Source organism: Apiospora kogelbergensis (assembly GCF_038363985.1).
Source record: "Apiospora kogelbergensis strain CBS 113332 chromosome Unknown utg000003l_segment0_segment0, whole genome shotgun sequence".
Lineage (NCBI taxonomy): Eukaryota > Fungi > Ascomycota > Sordariomycetes > Amphisphaeriales > Apiosporaceae > Apiospora > Apiospora kogelbergensis.
Genome location: NW_027117420.1, coordinates 3,667,478 through 3,687,121, shown reverse-complemented (window position 1 = coordinate 3,687,121; position 19,644 = coordinate 3,667,478). Strand labels below are relative to the sequence as shown.

General features: G+C 52.5%; 4 protein-coding genes across 4 annotated transcripts; 3 read left to right on the top strand and 1 right to left on the bottom strand.

The window, feature by feature from the left end:
• Nucleotides 1-129: 129 nt before the first annotated feature.
• On the top strand, nucleotides 130-978 carry PG998_005941 (uncharacterized protein; the record flags this gene model as incomplete). Its single annotated transcript, XM_066872759.1, has 1 exon — nucleotides 130-978. The coding sequence occupies one exon, from the start codon at nucleotides 130-132 to the stop codon at nucleotides 976-978; it is 849 nt and encodes a 282-aa protein (XP_066732856.1).
• A 1,661-nt stretch (nucleotides 979-2,639) lies between these two features.
• On the bottom strand, nucleotides 2,640-4,771 carry PG998_005940 (uncharacterized protein; the record flags this gene model as incomplete). The annotated part of the gene is made up of 6 exons (XM_066872758.1): nucleotides 2,640-3,004; nucleotides 3,061-3,299; nucleotides 3,357-3,738; nucleotides 3,790-3,862; nucleotides 3,918-4,391; nucleotides 4,469-4,771. The coding sequence occupies 6 exons, from the start codon at nucleotides 4,769-4,771 to the stop codon at nucleotides 2,640-2,642; spliced, it is 1,836 nt and encodes a 611-aa protein (XP_066732855.1).
• Nucleotides 4,772-7,879: 3,108 nt separating this feature from the next.
• PG998_005939 (uncharacterized protein) lies at nucleotides 7,880-11,078 on the top strand (the record flags this gene model as incomplete). The annotated part of the gene is made up of 4 exons (XM_066872757.1): nucleotides 7,880-8,082; nucleotides 8,146-8,450; nucleotides 8,507-8,835; nucleotides 8,928-11,078. 4 exons carry the CDS (start codon nucleotides 7,880-7,882, stop codon nucleotides 11,076-11,078), a joined length of 2,988 nt encoding a protein of 995 aa, XP_066732854.1.
• A 3,623-nt stretch (nucleotides 11,079-14,701) lies between these two features.
• PG998_005938 (Bud site selection protein BUD4) lies at nucleotides 14,702-19,534 on the top strand (the record flags this gene model as incomplete). The annotated part of the gene is made up of 6 exons (XM_066872756.1): nucleotides 14,702-14,719; nucleotides 14,805-14,945; nucleotides 15,039-15,322; nucleotides 15,450-18,232; nucleotides 18,285-19,022; nucleotides 19,134-19,534. 6 exons carry the CDS (start codon nucleotides 14,702-14,704, stop codon nucleotides 19,532-19,534), a joined length of 4,365 nt encoding a protein of 1,454 aa, XP_066732853.1.
• Between the last annotated feature and the right edge of the window lie 110 nt (nucleotides 19,535-19,644).

The following is a 19,644-nucleotide window of genomic DNA, read 5'->3' as shown; positions in this document are numbered from 1 at the left end:
CGGTTCATCTTCAGTGTTGCTGGATATGATGTTTATCACCCTTGTGATTTGTACATGACACCCTGCTAACAGAATCAGGATTTGCTCTTGATATAAGTGGTCGGAAACCTCGGAGAACCAAAAGTGATCATGACTTCCGCAACCAGTTCGCCTAAGCCCGACGAGGCTCCACGCGCGACTCCAGAGACGCTACCGCAGCGAGCCTCCGATCCCAAAATCGACCCTCAATCCACAGGAACGGAAAGTACCGAACCTTCTGAGCCGAAGTCGCGATCAGCTTCGCCTGCCGAGTCCACAGAGTCGCGAGAGTCGGGCGAAGCGTCGCCTATAGATCCATCGACACGCGAGGTATCGCAAAGCGACTCCGTGCCCCCGCTGCCAAGCGAACCAGTCCCAGAGTCAGGAGACGACGGGTGGGATTATCATTGGGATGCGACGCATCAGGCTTACTTCTTTTACAACCGCATCACGGGCGAGAGTACGTGGGAGAACCCGAGGGCTAGGACCAGTGGCGCGAGTGCTCCTGCTGCCGCGGTGACCGCCCCTACCGTGCCTCTCGCGCCTGGCGTAGCAGAACCGCCCAAGAACGAAACGCCGCCTGCCGGAGGCTACAACCCTGCCATCCATGGTGATTACGATCCCAACGCGTGGTATGCCCAAAATAACGCGGAGCCAGAGGCCGAACATGCCCTGGTACCCAGCACAGAGGCAGCTTATGCAGCCATTGGATCCTTCAACCGCTTCACAGGCCGCTGGCAAGGCGACGATCAGAACCCCGAAAACCACAACGATGAATCCAAGTCCCGGAGGCAGATGAATGCGTTTTTCGATGTCGATGCCGCTGCCAATTCCCATGACGGCCGTAGTCTCAAAGCAGAGCGCTCGGGCAAGAAACCCAGCAAGACGGAGCTGAAACAGTTCAAAGAGAAGAGACGCGCGAAGAAGGAGGAGAAACGGAGGGCGTGGCTTTTGGATTAAGCCTTACAAAAGTCGTGCCATCGAGAGTTGTGAGGCGATTTGAATGAATCGAATCGCCACACCACACCAAATCGAGTTGATACCTAAGCTTCCATTGTTTGTAGGGCGGGCGGCGTTTTTGATGTCACTCCACCAACAAAGCGTGGAGCATCAGGAGTTGTTTTCAGGGTAATATAGACACGGCTCGCCTATATGGGCTGAGCTTCTTGGGATTTAGTTGGATTCCCGCATGCGTACCGCATCGGGCCCGTCTTGATAAATGAAAAGTGATATACGTAGCTATGGAAACGAAGGTGCAACTATTCTGTGATCGAGTATGGCTTGTGTACTTGTGTAATTCGAAGTTTGCCGCACGCCAAACCAGGACAAAAACAGGCTGGCGTTTGGGCTGTGGTGCGCTCTCCGGAAGACGTAAGATGAAGGAAATTAATCATCCTCCCTGGGCCAAGCCACAGGCCGTCTTCATATAGACATGCTCCCTCTAAGCCATCGTATGCTTCATCCAACATCACCCTTACATGCTTTGGCGCATTGCCTTACTCACGCTGCTTCTACCAATGCCTCCTTCGAGTGATTTTTCGTGCGTGGCATTAAAGTGCCCTTGCGCTTCTTTGCAGTAGCTCATGGCGACGCGTGTCGCACAGTGAAGGAAAACCAAATTAAGAACCGCCCATTTATTCGATCTCTTCTAGAGAGTCTTGAGGCGATTAAACTCCGGCCCTTCACACCTCTGTTTTCAGCTTTTTGACAAATGTACATGCCTCTACATGGGCGAGCATGCACCTACCTGGACATCTCACGCGCATTGAGACAGTCTGCCGTGTGCCCTTCCGAGGCGCCTTTCTTTGCAGTCACCCTTGTTCGTTCCCTGCCGAAGCTGGGCAGACCCATGGCCAGCCTTGCCGCAGGATATTCGGTGAAGGATTCTGGACATAGCTCTACAAAGCATCTACATACTACTATGAAATAGTGATACTTCCTGTAGGTAGGCAGTGGAACACTGCTTTTTCTCGGTCGGTTTAGCACATGATAAGAAGGTACCAAGTACCAGAAGGATTAGTAGTAACTGAGTCAAGCCTAAGCTTCGTCCTTGCTTTCTTACATTCAGTATATATGTTAGTCAATTTTCCGAGGAATGATACATGATGCGCCATGGACGCCATAAATGCTGCCTCGAAAAAACCGGGCCTACCCTGCCCTCAATCAATGAGAAGGAATCGTCGCTGGCATTACTGTACACGCCTAGGGGAGGGAACACATCTGGTTACACCCTGGGGTTTACTTCATGATACGTGGGCTGGAAAGACAAGTGTAAAGCAGCTAGCCAGTCGTAGACAAATGACAGATGTTGAGACGCTCACTCAATCTAACTAATTCCTTAAGGATTACGGCTTACTATGGCAGGTCTCCCAGTACTTATCAACTATTTATCATACCTGCCACCTTAACAACAACTAACTTACATAGCTTTACATCTCATGGAAGCAGAATTCCCCTTTCCCTTAACAAAAGGAATACAAGCGAAGAGCCAGTCGGCCTCTGCTCCCATATGATCACTTGGATTACTGTTACTACATTTGGAGTATTGTATTAACAGCGTTGGTTTTCATGCTCGTGCAGAGAAACTGTAATGGTATCATTATTGGTTATATAAGTGACGCTCATTTACCCTTGCCCTTGCCTCTACCCTTGAAGGACTTAAGAGGATCTGACTTCCTAGTAAACTTCCTCGCCTTTCCCCTGCCAGATTTGCCCTTGCGGTCTTTGCCGTCTTTGGGTTTCCGGAGAGGCACATATCCAACGTTGAGAGAGGACACGGCCTTCCGGCCCTCCGGCGGGAGCAGGTAGTCGGGGACTTGCTTCAGATGAGGTTGTAGTCTCGCCGCCCTCAGTTCAGAGTCGTGCCTCAGATGCTGAAGTTCCGCAGGGTTCTCCTCGAAATGACGCTTTAACTTCTCTGATTTGACCAGTTCTTGCTTCAGCTCGCGAATTCGCGCCTCTCTGACGGCGACCTTCGTTACAGCACCTATGTCGTCAACGTAAGCAGACATCCAAAGTAAACAACCTTTAACACAAACTTACGTAAAGCGTCGTTCATACGGTACCGGAACGCGTCCAGTGACTTCTTGTCGAAGTTATATGGCTTCAGCTCCTTGCCTTTCTTGGCTTGCTGTCTCGTGATCTTTGCCAGGACCTTCTCGTCATGCTCGGTAGACTCTATGGAGGTCGGCATGTGTTTGCGATACTCGTTGCTAGGGATCACGAAGGAGAGGGAAATGCCGTTTTGCCCAGCTCGTCCGGTCCTGCCTATGCGATGCGTGCTGCGTACGGTTAGAAACATGGCCAAGTAGAGCGTGCAGGATGCTTGCGGCACTCACTAAGATTTGGAGGAGGTAGGGAGGTCAAAGTTGATCACCGCTGCAACTCCTTTGAAATCGATACCTCGGCTCACACCATACTCCTTGTCGCGCTTGGCGGATCTCCGCTTCTTCTTTGGCGGGTTACTGCTCTTATCCTCTTTGCTTTCCGCATCGTTACCGATTTTTTGCTCTTCGGCCTCTTCCTGTTGGTCGTCCTCACCACCAAGGACTTCGTGCTCATCCGATGCAATCAGAATATCGTAAACGCCTTGACTGAATTGCTGAACGATGTGAATCCTGGAGTTGATAGGAAGTTCTGAGTTGAGCACAGTACTACGGATTCCGAACTGTTCCAAGAACAACTTCAATCGATAACTCCGATCCACGTCATGTACAAAAACTGTTGTAGAGTTAGATTGCGTCTCCAGATAGGTGCGCACGAGAGTCTTACCAATGCACTTCCCCTTTACCAGCTGCAATTTGAAGATAACGTAGGTGCAGAGGAACTTTTCGTCTTCGGCGCACTACCCAGGCTTGTTAGCAACTTTAGGAAACACTTATGTGGCAAGGTGGCGTTACCTTCACGTAAAATTGATCCACACCCCCTTCAGTATCGTTCTTCTCCTCCAGGTTCAAGATCGCCGGATCACGGCAGAATAGGTCCTTTACTGCTTCGACATCGGATGTCAAGGTGGCTGAGGTGAGAATGGTCTGCGCTCCTTTGGGGATCGTCGAGGCGATGGTCTTAAGGTTCTCGTCATAGCCATAGCTGAGAAGCAGATCCGACTCGTCTAGTACCAAGTGTTTGAGACCGTCGAGGGGCAGCGCCGAGCTCTTGATAGCTTGGAGGACTCTTGCAGGCGTGCCCACAACGATATCGGGCAAATTCGATAGGAGTGTTCGGGTGACAGCGTCGGAGAGCTTCTCGGAGAGCTTGACTGTTTGTATATCCTTGCAAAAGGCAGAAAATGTGTCTATCACTCTCACCACCTGGTCTGCCAGCTCCCTCGTGGGGACTAGTATGAGTGCTGTCGTAGAAGGCGCAGATGCGGTCTGTAGTCAATCGGTTAGTGCACGATGTTCCGAAGCACCAGGCTTGCGCATCAGATATAAAAGCGAGAGACACATACCTGTTTGCGCTTGAGTATAGCTTCAAGCAGAGGAAGCACGTAGACTGAGGTTTTGCCCGAACCGGTCTTAGCCTTTGCAAGCACATCGCGACCGTCGAGGGCTAAGGGAATCGCTTTGCTTTGCACCAGAGTTGGCTTCTTCCAGTTTTGGCTGGCGATGGCTTGAAGGAGGCGGGAGTCGAGTCGCAGGCTCTCCCATGTCGTCGTCCCTGCGTCTGCGGCGGGCGTCGATGAGGCCGTGGCAGCAGCTTCGGCATTTTCGGTGGCAGCCGGCTGGTCGTTTTCGTCCAACTTACGCTTCATCTTGGGTCGTCGAAGCGAAGTGCTTCCAGCAGCAGGCTGGCGTGGTGAAACTGTGATTTAAAGTAGAAGCGGGATTTGTTTCAAAAAGAAGTCGTACAATTGGGTATTGGTTGATCTCAACTTCGTATGGCTAAATCCCACCTGGCCAAAGTAACCTCTCTCGTCCCGCCTACAGAAAACAAAATTTCCAGATTCCTACGCAGACTGAGCTTATCGCTTATCTTATCGGCCTAATCTACCTCCCAACCCAGTCTTTTGCCTGATTGGCTGTTATGATAGCAGTTTGCGCCTGCGAGCATCGAGAGCAGCTGCCGCAGTTGCGTTGGATGAATTGGTCTTGTTCGATTGGCCTGTCACCCAACATTCAACATCATCATTCTCATTGGATGGCAGCGAATCGACAGGATGACCCAGGCGAAGACCTCGCTCGACACGAGGCAAATCACAAACTGCATGTCATCTCATCCTCTTCCCAGTTCTATTTTCGGACTTGTTGTTATTGGAAACATTTATCTCCTCGAAATCTCACTGCGCGTTTCCCCCTTTCTCTCACTCCGTGTTGAACAGACTATTTCCCAATATGTTCGCCTCTTACACGATACAACCACATGAGATTTGCAATGATTTGCCTTGGCTAGCGGATAGGATGTCGTTTGACATTCTTGTCAAAAGCTTTGCCTTTTGCTTTGTCCTTTCTTACAAAAGCCAAGCAAATAGCTGAGGGATTTGCATCCATCCTTCTGTGAACGGTGAGAAACATCGTCACTTATTAGTCACACCTGCCGGCCCTTGACCAACTATAAACAAGGCATTCAAGTAGACGCGCACATAACGGCACCTGGACTCCACATCCCCAGACCTGTTTCCTTTAACCTACACCGCACTCCCCAGATTTAGCTATTGGCATGGGGTGCGAGGGTGGTGGGTGGTTAAAACGACATGAAGTCTGACCAAAACGAAGGTCCTACGAGTTTGACGCTCGAAGCTCTTGGCCAACTTGCCGATCTGTATGCTCCTAGGGGCGTTCGACGCCAGCAACACGACGTCGTTGGTCAGTAATTATATCGTCGCAGTATAGACTTTATTTAAGAGTTACGGTCTGTTTTGGCCAAGAAGTCGAATGGCACACAAACAGCACAAAGAGCGCGACCCTAGCCCGCCACTCGCGGCAGGCACTCTGGCTACGAGATGCGACAAGCTTTCTGCAGGTCTTTTCCAACTTGGGCTTCATGTCCACTTCCAGCGCGACGACTCATCGCCAAGGTGGACTTGTTTGACGTCTGTATTGTTTCATCGCCCAAGGGTGCACTCTGAGCACCTTCAAAGCTTCCACCACAATAGATAAGCAATATTGTCGACGCTGTCTCCGAGATACTGCCGCAATATCGAAGAGCGAGGCGAGTCTGGGAACTCGGCTTTAGAGATGCCACAAAAGGGACCTCGTCTTGGCCGAAGCCGTGCGGACAACTAAGCACTTGAGAAGAAGCCAGGACGGCATGAGACCGCGCAGGTCAGAGCGTAACCCGCCTTCCTTGCCAGCTCAGCTTGCTGCTTGCCTCGTGTCTAGTAATACCCGTCCCTGGCCCGCGACCCGCTACGATTGCACACTGTCCCGCTAGAATGCACCCGTTTATCTGAAGTTGGCCTCGGTCAGCTCTGGGCTATGAGGCTTTTCTGGGTTTTTTAATTCCGTGCTTAGGGTCGGAGACTACTGTACAATCTCCTGGCTATGGGGCCCAGCCAAACCGGGTAGCTGCTCGTCGCTCTTCTCCATCGAGAACTATTAATCCCCTCGACTCGCGCAATAACTCGTGGACGGAGTTGCGGAGAAATGACATCCTGGCTAGATTTGTCCTGCTAGAACGCGATGAACGCGACCGCGGCCCACAAGCCTAACCCGAGGTCGACTAGTCAGGAACCTGGACAGTTGCCACTATTCCGACTTCGCACGGCAGCCGGCATGCGTGATATGTACTCCGTACTAACAGTGTACAAAGCAAGCCGGCATGTTTCTCCAACGCCGGAGCATACTCGCTCTTGTAGCTGCGATGTCCTGCACGAGTCGCTGTTGGACGGCTTCGTTGATACAGGAAGCTTGGCAGTTTCTGTCGCGTCTTATCTATTTTAAAATAGCTCGTCTCTTCTGCTCCTGCTTAGCGCGTGGCGCCAGTCATCCTCAGAAATTGCCACGTTATTGGCTATCCGGCGCGCCCAGGGGGAGGGACTCTTGCCGATTTTTGTTTCTACTCCATCTGAAGATCATGTTTCTACGTAGGACAGCCCCATGCCGCCATGCATTCGCAGCTCATCATCACTCAACATTCATGCATCTCGCGGCCAATTTGAAAGTAATGAGGCTCCAGAATGGGGGTAGGGGGGGCCCCTGGTTGCCCATGGTCACGTGCTCCGATAGAGCCGCTCTACAGTGGTGTTTCAAGCTCCATCGTTGCTGAAACCATGACAGGGGTAGGAGATCGACCGGAGTTGTTGCAACTCTTTGAAGAGATTTTGGGCACTTCGCCTGCCGCTTATTCGTCCGTGGTGAGGCATTTTCAGATCGCTTCACCTCTGCACTACTTCCAACATTACTTGGCGTGGAGAAGATACCATGTCTAATTTCAACGGTAGCCCGAACTAGCCTCGCGAAACCGATCAACGCTACATCGTGTTCCCTTTATGTCAGAGACACCCCAGCAGTGATGCTGGACATCGTCGGCTCTCATAGGCCAGTCTTGGACCACTTCGTCCCATCATGGAAGACACCCTAGCTGGAGAAAGAGATCTCCAGCTCGCCTTCGCTCTCCAGAAAAGGGCCTTCACCTGAAAACGGTCCAAATGAAAATGGCCTCGGTGGGTTTTTTTCCTGCGGATCCTGGCTGCTTCAAAGGAAACGGGCCAAGAACTGGTAGTTGCGACAGCTCTCCGTCCGTCGTCGGTATGGGGGCCGACTTCCTATAAGTACTGGCTTCATCGAACTTTTGAAAATTCTCTCTACTCTCCTTCCTTACGCCCAACGCCCAACGCCTCTTCTGTACCCTCTTCCGTGGTTTCGGCATCCGTTGTTTGCTCTAACTTCATCTTCTGTTTGTACAGCTGGACTGTAACGCCATGGCACCTAATCTAAAGAAGTTGAAGGGCCTTGGTGGCCACAAGAGCAACCCGGAGTACACCGCCGCCAACATGGAGGAAGGTGCCGACCTTGAGTCGGGAAGCTTCCTGACCGAGAGCCAGAGGAACAACGACGTTGGACCCGAGCCGACTATAAAGCAAAACCCCCAAGACGAGAACCCGTACATGGACGAATACAAGTCGTAAGTACTCGATGCACATCCAATTCATGCATATATGACATCAGTCTGACCAACCAATTACAGCCTTGTTCGATTTGTCGACACCTACCGGGACCCCAACGCCGAGGGAGAGCTGGAGGAGGACTTCAGCGCCGACGAAAAGAAGGCTCCTTGGTGGGCCTTCTGGAAGAGCGGCAAGACAGGCGCTGTCTCTTCCAAGAGCGACTTCGAGACACCTGGAGAATGGCTCAAGACTGATCTGCATAAGGGTCTTGACAGCCTCGAGGTCGAGCGGAGACGCAAGCAGTCCGGATGGAACGAGCTCGCTGCCGAGAAGGAGAACATGCTTCTCAAGTTCATCGGTTTCTTCCGCGGCCCGGTCCTCTATGGTAAGCCATCACCGGCAGATCGGTTCATGTGGAGTTTCACTAACAACCTTAAACAGTCATGGAAGTCGCTTTCATCCTTGCCCTCGGTCTCCAGGATTGGCTCGATGCCGGTATCATTATCGGTATCTTGCTCCTGAACGCTATTGTTGGTTGGTACCAGGAAAAGCAAGCTGCCGATGTTGTTGCTAGTCTGAAGGGTGACATCGCTATGAAGGCTCATGTTGTTCGCAACGGCGCTGAGGAAGAGATCCGTGCCAGAGAACTCGTTCCTGGTGATATCGTCATCATCGAAGAAGGCAGCGTTGTCCCTGCTGATACCCGTCTTATCTGCGACTATGACAACAAGGAGGGTATGGCTCAGTACAACGCTGAGCTGAGCGCCCAGGTTATGTCCCCCACTGAGGAGAAGAAGAACTTCGACAACGAGGATGACGAAGGCACCCCCATATCGGCCACGCTATCTGTGCTATCGACCAGTCTGCCATCACCGGTGAATCCCTCGCTGTCGAGAAGTACATGACCGACACTGTCTACTACACTACTGGTTGCAAGCGTGGCAAGGCTTACGGTGTTGTCACTCACGGTGCTCAGGCCTCGTTCGTTGGAAAGACCGCTTCTCTGGTTCAGGGCGCGAAGGACTCTGGTCACTTCAAGGCCATCATGAACTCCATCGGTGCTTCTCTCTTGGTTCTCGTCGTCTTCTGGATTCTTGTTGCCTGGATCGGTGGTTTCTACCGCAACCTCAACATTGCCCTTCCCTCCAACAGCTCCATCAACCTGCTCCACTACGCCCTGATTCTTCTCATCATCGGTGTTCCGGTCGGTCTGCCTGTCGTTACCACTACCACCCTTGCCGTCGGTGCCGCCTACTTGGCTGAGGAGAAGGCCATTGTCCAGAAGCTTACCGCTATTGAGTCTCTCGCTGGTGTTGACATTCTGTGCTCTGACAAGACCGGAACTCTCACTGCCAACCAGCTCTCCGTCCGTGAGCCTTTCGTCATGGAGGGTGTTGATATCAACTGGATGATGGCTGTCGCTGCTCTGGCTTCTTCTCACAACATCAAGGCCCTCGACCCCATTGACAAGATCACCATTCTTACCCTCAAGCGCTACCCTAAGGCCAAGGAGATGATCAGTGAAGGCTGGAAGACCGAGAAGTTCATACCTTTCGACCCCGTCTCCAAGCGTATCACTGCTATCTGCACTCACCAGGGTGTTAAGTACACTTGCGCCAAGGGTGCTCCCAAGGCTGTCCTCGCTCTGACCAACTGCTCCGAGGAGCAGGCTGCCCTGTTCCGTGAGAAGGCTACTGAATTCGCTCGCCGTGGTTTCCGTTCGCTCGCTGTCGCTGTCCAAGAGGAAGATGGCCCTTGGGAAATGCTTGGCATGATCTCTCTCTTCGACCCTCCCCGTAGCGACACTGCCCAGACCATTGCTGAGGCTCAGGCTCTCGGTATCTCGGTGAAGATGTTGACTGGTGACGCTATTGCCATCGCCAAGGAGACCTGCCGCATGCTTAACCTTGGCTCCAAGGTCTACAACTCTGACAAGCTCATTCACTCTGGCATGCCTGGCACTAGTGTCCACGATCTTTGCGAGCGTGCCGATGGTTTCGCTGAGGTCTTCCCCGAACACAAGTACCAAGTCGTCGAGATGCTTCAACAACGTGGTCACTTGACGGCTATGACTGGTGACGGTGTTAACGATGCTCCTTCCCTGAAGAAGTCTGACTGTGGTATTGCCGTCGAAGGCTCTACTGAAGCTGCTCAGGCTGCCGCCGATATCGTCTTCCTCGCCCCTGGTCTCAGCACTATCGTTTCCGCTATCAAGATCTCCCGCCAGATTTTCCAGCGCATGAAGGCTTATATCCAGTACCGCATTGCCCTTTGCCTGCATCTCGAGATCTACCTCGTCACCTCCATGGTCATCATCAACGAGACCATTCGTGCTGACCTGATTGTCTTCATCGCTCTTTTCGCCGATCTTGCCACCATCGCTGTTGCCTACGATAACGCCCACTTCGAGAAGCGCCCCGTCGAGTGGCAGCTGCCCAAGATCTGGCTCATCTCCATCGTCCTCGGTGTTCTGCTGGCTCTCGGTACTTGGATCCTGCGCGGTACCCTCTGGCTCCCCAGCGGTGGTATCATCCAGAACTACGGTGGTGTTCAGGAGATGCTCTTCCTCCAGGTCGCCCTTACCGAGAACTGGCTCATTTTCGTCACCCGTGGCTTCGAGACTTACCCCTCTTGGCAGTTGGTTGCCGCCATCTTCGGTGTCGATATCCTGGCCTCCCTTTTCGCTGGCTTCGGTTGGTTCAGTGGTGAGGGTCTGGAGACTGCCTGGTCTATGAACCCTAAGCTGTCCCAGAACGGCGCCGTCGATATCGTCACCATTGTTGTTATCTGGCTCTTCTCTATCGCCGTTGTCATCGTCATCGGCATCGTCTACTACGCTCTCTCCAACTGGTCCACCCTCGACAACCTCGGACGCAAGAAGCGCTCCAAGCAGGACACCATGATGGAGAACATCCTCACCCACCTCAGCAAGGTGGCTATCGAGCACGAGAAGGACGAACGTGGCGAGCGTTACTACGTCGCCCAGAAGACCATCATCGAGGCCGAGGACTAAATCGTTCTCCCCTTCCGTCACCAAAAAAATTATAACCGCATTAGAAGCATAATAGAAAACCCATTTAGAAATGGTCGGTCGGATCGGTCATGAGGGTTGGAACACGGCGTGAAAACGGGTTGGAATCACTATCTTTTTATTTTTCTTATTTTCTTGTACTCTTGATACCACCTCGGTCGCTACAAAGGCCCCGTGTAGGGAAAAAACCGAGAACATCTTATTTTATTAAACTTGTTCGAAATACCTACTTACTCTTGCTCCTGCTCCCTCTGTGACTTGTGAACTGTAATGTGTGCTTCAATCTAATCTGTCTAATTGGCACAAACTTTGCTATACAGAGGTTGAAGAATACCTTGCAAAAACATTCGACATCACCAGCTTGACAAAGGCGTGAAACTGCCCCGGCCTTTCTCTTACTCTTGTTCCTTTATAGTCTTTCGGTCGCTTTTATGCGGCAAGCAGCACGGGGAAGCCAACACTAGTCGATCTGGGTTTCAAGTCAACTATCCAGTTATAATTCAGTCTAATTACTCGTCTGGGTCTGTCATAATGAACGATAAAACGTTCTCGGAAGACCGCGGTCAATCGTCGAACGTCATCCTGGAAGTCCCTTATAAGGTGGCTCCTTGACAGCGACTTCTTAAAATGAAAGCTGCCCTGGATGTAGACTTTTGGACACTTGTAACCAGTGTTTACCTTGATGCCATTGCCTCGCACCGGGAAGGGTTTAAACACAGAGATGGCTTGCACCCAACGTCGGGCTATGCGTCGATGTGTTGAGACAACGGCTATCAAGCCATGATTGGGAGGACGCCATCACGCCCAACACTAGCGGACGTGCAAAAGCCACAGTTATTGAGCTTTGGACAGCTGCATACCCCGGCGTTTGGGCATCACCCAGGCACGGCCCCATCGACCTCGCGGCCCCGAAGATTGAAGTGGGCGCTACTGTTGCCGGCTTCGACGAAGGCTCGGCAACGGCGCGTGAGGCGGTGAAGGATGACGATGAGATCAGGCCGGACAGGAATAGGGGGAGAGCAAATCCAGGATGGTTGTAAATGCGGACCTTGAAGACGGCATGGGCCGTAGGGATTCCTGCCACTTAATCCAACCACGAAAAGGAGAGCATCCATACGTATCCAGGAAATAAGTACAACACCGTGTTGCAATTCGGACTGTCGGATACGAGTCGGTCACACTGGCTTGACTTGCAAGTGTAAGTAATCGTTCATATCCCCAAAAGGGCATTGAGATCAAGCCCGCCAAGCTCTGCGGGGCATAGAACACAGCAGAAAGAAAGGGAACAATAAACACCGAAAAAGAAAGGGTGCAGCTATCCCTAGTGATGCAGGCCTCGTTTCTTATCCCAACTTTGACGGTTGATGCTCCGCCTTGGTACATACTGTAGACAATGCAGGGCCCATCAACCACGGACAGTATTGCAGGATTTCCAAAGAGGGCAGACCAGCGGTTTGATAGCTGCAGGCGGAACGAGCCTCAAAGTCAGTCAGTGATGGTATCCATGGGATCGAGAGTTGAATTGCAGGCTCGCGATATGCAGGTTCTCATGCACACACAGACGGCAGAACCAATTATTCAGGGTGACGTTTGCCTGTGCATCTGTCGCGGGACCTAATGCATCTTCCCACCAACAACACTCCCCATACCCGAAGGTGTACGGTTCCAGTGACTGATGCACACTACTGACTAGATAGTCTACCTACCAGAATAACGAATGCAATCCTCTCAATTATGAGACCTATTCGATTCGATAGATTTGGCCTCAGCTCAGCCAATTGTGCTTTTTCTCTCTCTCTCTCTCTCCCTCTCTCTCTCTCTCTCTTGGGATTGGCTCAACGCCGACCCAGTCAGCATTGGAAAGTCAACAAAGGAGGAAAATGCAGGTTTTCGCTCCTCGTTCCTTTTTCCTTGTTTGGTCGGGTGGATACGAGAGCAGGTGAGGGGGACGAAACAAGAACACAGACGGGACGCGGCAGCAGTGGACTCTCACCCCAAACTGACTACAATGCTTATTACGTGCGTTAGACCTGCATCAGAAAAAGAAGACGAGCCTTGGAGCTTGACGCAGCCGGTGGATCGTGGCTAACTAGCAGCATGTAGCTAATGTAAGGGAATCTCGATAATCCTCTGGTCGCATCGGGTACCAGGATGGACAGACTATGAATAGGTTTGTCGTGTAGGAAGCGCGCCTTGGTTGGAGTTAGAAGCATTTTGAAATGGCATACATCCTGTACGAGGAGGGGGATGGGGAGGCAGATGGGGGAATCAAAATTGGATCAGGCTGCCAGCACACACATTGAGAATCGGTGATGGCTCTAAGGTTACCTGCCTACTAATAACCATAACAGTGTATTTATTAATATGCCGAACAATGCACAAGAGGCAGGCCAGCCCTCTCGGAGCGAATGAGGGAGAGCGGTGCTCCGTAGACGTTGTAGAGCAACAGTTCCCTAGACTCAGAGCGGTTTAGAGAGCAGCGACGTGCAGCAGCAACCCGGCTCGCCAGCAATTCTCCGGAGGGCTGCTAGCCGCTGGGAGTTGGTGGCAGTGGCTGCAAGTTGCTGGGAGTGGCTAGCAGTTCGCTTGCAGTCGCTGGAGAGTCGAGAGCGTGTCTGGCCATGGCGCGGTGCCGGCAAGCTTATGCTGGCCGTCAAGCAAGTCGTGCTGCTGCGTGCCTCGTCCAAAGATCCCTACAGGGCCTAGAGAAGCTGCAAGATCCCAGCACCGTCGGCTTAATTGGTATGGCAACCGCATTGGACCGCAGTGATTGCTAGTGGTGACGGTGGATTTGGTGGGGAAGCTTGGGGCATCTGCTCCTCTGTTTACCTCGCAGCACCCAGCGGCCCAATCACAGCGGGTTTCCTGTGACATCCCGTCTTTCCTGTTACCTCGACCCAAGCCCAGGTGCTCACCACCGCTTCGCAAATAATAATATCTACCCGACTTATGCTGCGCAGACCGCTTGATTGAATTCACGTTCGCCGTTCCTCCTATTGTTCATCTCCATCCTCTTCTTTTCTCTGAGTTGGCAAGGAAGAATCCCCAGTTTGGGTTCCAGCTCATTATCAGTTCAAGCAATATAGCCTGTCCAAGCTCTGGAATTGCGTTACCGCCCAACCGCCGTAACCCAACCTACCTAACTTGCCCTCCTCTTGGAATTTCAATTCTCTACGTCAACGTCAACAAATGCCTTGAAGGCAACCAACCATCTATCCCGCCTTCAGTGTCGCCTTCCTCCGCGATAATCTTTACTCAAGAAGAAGAAGAAGACCAAAAACCAAGGCTTCCCCCTCCCCCCCTCACTACATCGATACGTACAAACAAACACTACCTATTTCCTTCGCCGCAGTGCCGTCTCAAATCGCATTCCACTTTGCTGTGGCGTCACCTTTTTGGACAAGGCAAAACACAAGCGACCCCAGTGGTCCTCTCCCCTCGGTATCAAAACAAAACGTCGAGCTCTGCTGGCACACCAACAGCCGAGCCGGCATCACCACAGCCCAATAGCGCAGCGCATTCGCCGCTTAACATCCTTTCCCTTGTGTGTACTTCCTTGAAGGAAATGATCCACCTTTAATTTATTGTACAAAAAAACAAGCAAAATGGCTACTGAAGAAGCAGTAAGTACTTGGACGGGCGCTTATCGCGGTCGCCTATCAATCACCCAAACAAAGTCTCCGTCTGTTGACATGACCTCTCCACCAGATCACACAACCATTGCGTATCTCCAAGGGCACAGGCACACCGACCACCACGCCCAACAAGAGCACCATCCCTCGTCCCTTGTCTGAGATTTCCGTCGGAGAGAAGCGACGGAACTCGCCCAGCTGGAATCAGTCAACCAAGGTAAGTGGGAAACCCGGCAAGAACAACAACATCAATCCCTTAATTCACCCACTCGGGGAATATTCCCAACTGACACAAGTGGCGCACTTGCAGAAGATGGGCCTCAACACCGATTCATCGCCATTCCAGTCCTCACCGCTAGACAATACCAACTCTCCTAGACTCTTCTGGCAGAGTCGCAACAGCAATGATCTGGATTCCATCTCCCCTACCCGGCGCTCCTCTATTGAGCGCCTGCAGAAGGCCTCCCGCGTGAAGAACAGTACTATGTTCGCGCGGGAGCAGAAGCAAGAATACGATCCGACACGGGTCCCCACCATAGAGCGACCTCTCGCCAAGGTATCAAATAGTCCCTATGTTACCACGCCCGCGGACGGGTTTCGCTCAAGTCATGGCCGCAGTGAAAGCGCGTCAAGCATTCCCCTCTATAGCCCGGGGAGGCCTCTCATGAGTCCTATGTCTTCTATGTCTATAGGGGAGCCCAACACCTCTGAGTCCCCGCAGTCCTACCAAGGATAAGGCCTCTCCTATGAAGTCTTCACTATCCAACTCCCGATTCAAGAGTAGTCACGACTCCCAACCAGCCGACTATTTTGGCGAGTCAATACTGGAAGATGACGATCTTCCTTGGAGCAAGACCCTCAACAGGAACATGAAAAGCGTCACATTCGACAATGGCCCTCCTCAGATCAACGAATATGAGATGGCGACTCCGGATCTGTCCTCAATCGGCACAAACTCCAGAGAAGGCAGCTACGACTCGGAGGAAGACGATGATGAGGACGCGTATGGTCTTTACCGAGACGAGGGCGACCTACAAGATGATAGTTTCGATGCCACTCTTGAAGACACAGATAAGACGCCTGTTGTTGGACCGGATGAGTGGCGTGGAGACAACCGTGAGGAGAGATTTGAGAACAGCCCACTACCTGAAGAAACACCTTCTCCAGCCGCGACTGCTACACCCAGGCATGGCCGCACTGACTCGACTGCTTCGAATGGCGAGCACCGTCCGCTGCCTCCTCTGCCGGGCATGGGTCACGTCCGTACTCAATCAAACTCGTCCTCAAACGGTTTGTCTGCGACTGCTGAACGTATGCTCGGAACCCGACGGGATCTGCCTACACCGCCACCGGCTGCAGCAAGCAAGTCCGAAATCCAGAACATCGGCAACACCAAGATGTCCTTGGAAGAGCGACTCAAGCTCATGATGCTCTCTGAAGATACTAGCCCGAAGGCTATATCGACTGATCCCATCAAGTCGTTCGCCGAGCAACAAAGAGAGAGACGAATGCGACGTGCAGGGACTCGAGATAGAGTTGAGAGCCCCACACCAGATGACGAGGACGTCGCAGAGTCTGAGGCGGGTGACGAAGATGAGACCATCGGCGACATCTCGGGTCTGGATATGGACTACCAGCTTCCTAGCATCTCTCGCCAGTCCATTCTCCAGCGTGTCAATGGCAACAAGGCCTTCGAGAGAGACTCTGATTACCACTTCAACTCATCTCCGGCCACCAGCCCTGAGCGTCAGCTACCCTTCAACCCCGATGTTCCGATCGATAGTATCGAGGAGTCGGTTCTCGAGGACGTGGCTGAAGAGAGCGAATCCAGCATACTTCTGAATGGTACAGAAGATGAGAAGAGTGACGTCTACGATCTCTACCAAAGATCAGAAGACGATAACCAGTCGGAGATCGATCATCCTGATAAGGATGACGACAACGAGAGTCACTATTCTGACGAGCCCCAAAAGGCTCAACAGGAAGACGATGAGGACTCGGTCATGACTCCTCGCGCAGGCAGTTCAGGCGAGAAACTCAGCCCGGTCATCGATTCTGGCATTACCAACTTCAGTGCAACCCTTCCTCAGGTGAACGGCAACAATAAGGAGACTGAATTTACTAGAAGTCTTCAGTCTTATATGCTTCCCAAGCCCAAGGAAGCCGATGCCTTCACCTACACTGAAAGTCACAAGCCAGAAGAGGATGCTGGTGAATTCACCTTCACTGAAGAAGATCACAAGCCGGAGCAAGACACCGATGCCATTTCCTACACTGAAAGTCAAGTGACAGAAGAGGATGACGACGACGATGCGTCGAGTTATACCGAGAGTCATGCTACGGAAGACGTCAACGCTGAAGCTGACTCAGAGCACCGTCCCGCAACCCCAGAGCGATCACTACCTAAGGCTGATTATGACGGCTCAGGATGGGGCTCCAGAGCCGATTATGATGGCTCAGGATGGGGGGAGCCCGAAGAAGATGAAATTGAAGAACCTGGCACTCCCGAGTCTGTCATTCATCATCCTGTCTCAGACGATGAGTATACCGAAGACGAGGACCAAGAGGAAGACGAGGGGCAGGAGGAAGAAGAAGAAGATGATGAGATGCCCGACGAGCCTCCGACGCCAGAAATTCCAGAGCGCGTGGCCACTATCAAAAGCGCATCGGGTTCCAAGCTCAAGACCCGACCTTCGGCCACACCCGCTGATCTCGCATCTATGCGAGAGGCTCGTCGACACGTGAGCCGTGAGGTACCTCCTATCATCCCGTCCATCCCTGCGCGCCATCAAAGCCGTTTGTCTACCAACCTGGATGAGGAAAAGGCTGGCAATGGGGAGGAAGATGAGGAGTTCATCGAACGTCATCCTAGTTTTAAGAAACGCAGCCTGACATTGGATCTTGACTTGGGTCTCAGCCTTGACCAGGATTTCGAACGGGTCATTGAAGCACAAAAGGTTCAGCTCCAACAAAATTTCATTCAGTCCGAATTTCTGGCTGCAAGTAACAGTCCTACCAGACAAGCGTCTAGGCAACGGAAAATGGTTGTGGCGACTGACAGAACCCCCGGTCGCACGCCTGGTCCCAAGTTATCAAACGAAGCGCTTCTCAATGCTAACATCACAAACCGCAAACAGAGAGGATACCTCATGAGACAAAACACGAAAGTCGTCACTGCCAGCGACAAGCAGTCAGAAGATGCCCGCGACGCTACTCGATCTGCTGGCAACTCGCCTGTGAAGCAGACTGCCCGTCCCCAGTCCTGGACAGTGGAGCCATGGAACGGTAGACCACGGCAGCGAAGCACGAGGAAGAGACAGGCCCCCAGCATGAGCGGTCCGGTCCCGCCAATGCCGGGACAAGAGAGCAACGCCACGGCTCTCAACAACGTTCCCGAAGAAGATGCCGCTCACCCCGAGCTGGCAACAGAGGAATGTGGAGAGCGTGGCCGGCTTTTTGTCAAGGTCATGGGAGTCAAGGACCTTGACCTCCCTCTGCCTAGAAGTATGTACTCACTGGAATTTCGGAGTTACCAACATTTACTAACAAGAAGCAGACGAACGAACGTGGTTCAGCCTCACCCTCGATAACGGCGTTCACTGTGTGACAACCGCTTGGCTTGAACTGGCTCGCAACGCACCCATCGGCCAGGAGTTTGAGCTGGTTGTTCCTAATGATCTCGAGTTCCAATTGACACTAAACGTGAAGCTCGAGCGACCACCTGAGCCCCAGCGGTTGCCCGCCTCGCCAACAAAGATGTCGAAGCCTAAGACGTCGACCTTTTCTCGTGTCTTTGCCAGCCCCAAGAAGCGGAAGGAAATGGAGGCTCGCATGAAGGCTGAAGAAGAAGCATTTGCTCAAGCACAACGCGATGCTGCTTCTCGGCAACGTAAGGTTGCGCCTACAGCCTGGGATCTTATGTCCCCCTTGGCTGCCGATGACGGAAGCTTTGCTCGCTCTTATGTCTGCCTCAAAGAGCACGAGTCCCGCTGCTATGGCCGACCTTACATGGTCGAGATTGCTGCTTTCAACGAGTGGGCTGTCGAGGAAGCTGGCTTTGCCAGTAGTGTGAAGAGCAAACGTGGCGGACCCAGCAACTCGGTCGTTCGCCGCGCCCCTTACAAGATTGGCAAACTTGAAGTTCAGCTTCTCTTCGTACCTCGTGCCAAGGGCTCTACAGACGAGGACATGCCCAAGAGCATGAACTCGGCTATCCGCGAGCTGAAGGCCAGCGAGGAGAGACTTAGCAGGAACTGGGAGGGCCCATCTCAGCCAACAGGGTGGGGACTGTCCTGTAAGTTTAACCCCGATCAGGCTTATAAAAGAAAACGACTAACCTGAATATAGTACTGGCGTCGTCGTTACTTCAAGCTCGTCGGAACCAAGCTCACTGCTTACCACGAAGCCACCCGCCAACCCCGAGCAACCATCAATCTGTCCAATGCAAAGCGGATTATTGATGATCGCCGGGCACTGACCCAGCCGGATACCACCGGCAAGGGTGGTAAGCGTCGTCGCTCCGCGTTTGCTGAGGAGGAGGAAGGCTATATGTTTGTTGAAGAGGGCTTCCGAATCCGATTCAACAACGGGGAAGTCATTGACTTCTACGCCGACACGGCAGAAGACAAGGACGGTTGGATGAAGGTCCTAGGTGACGTTGTTGGCCGGGAAGGTGTTGATGACGACACGATGCACGGAGGCAGTCGCAGAAAGTGGTGTGAGCTCGTCCTTAAGCGGGAGGACGCACTCCGCAAGAAGGCTGAGGGACGAAGAGTCCATTCTCGATCCAAGAGCACAGTCACCTGAGAGCGCTCTGGGCTGTGCCCAAAGCGACATCAACAACACATCATGGCCGAGCCAAGCACCATGTTATGCCTTGGAGGGGAGCATGCGAGGAACGAAGTAATACGCCATAC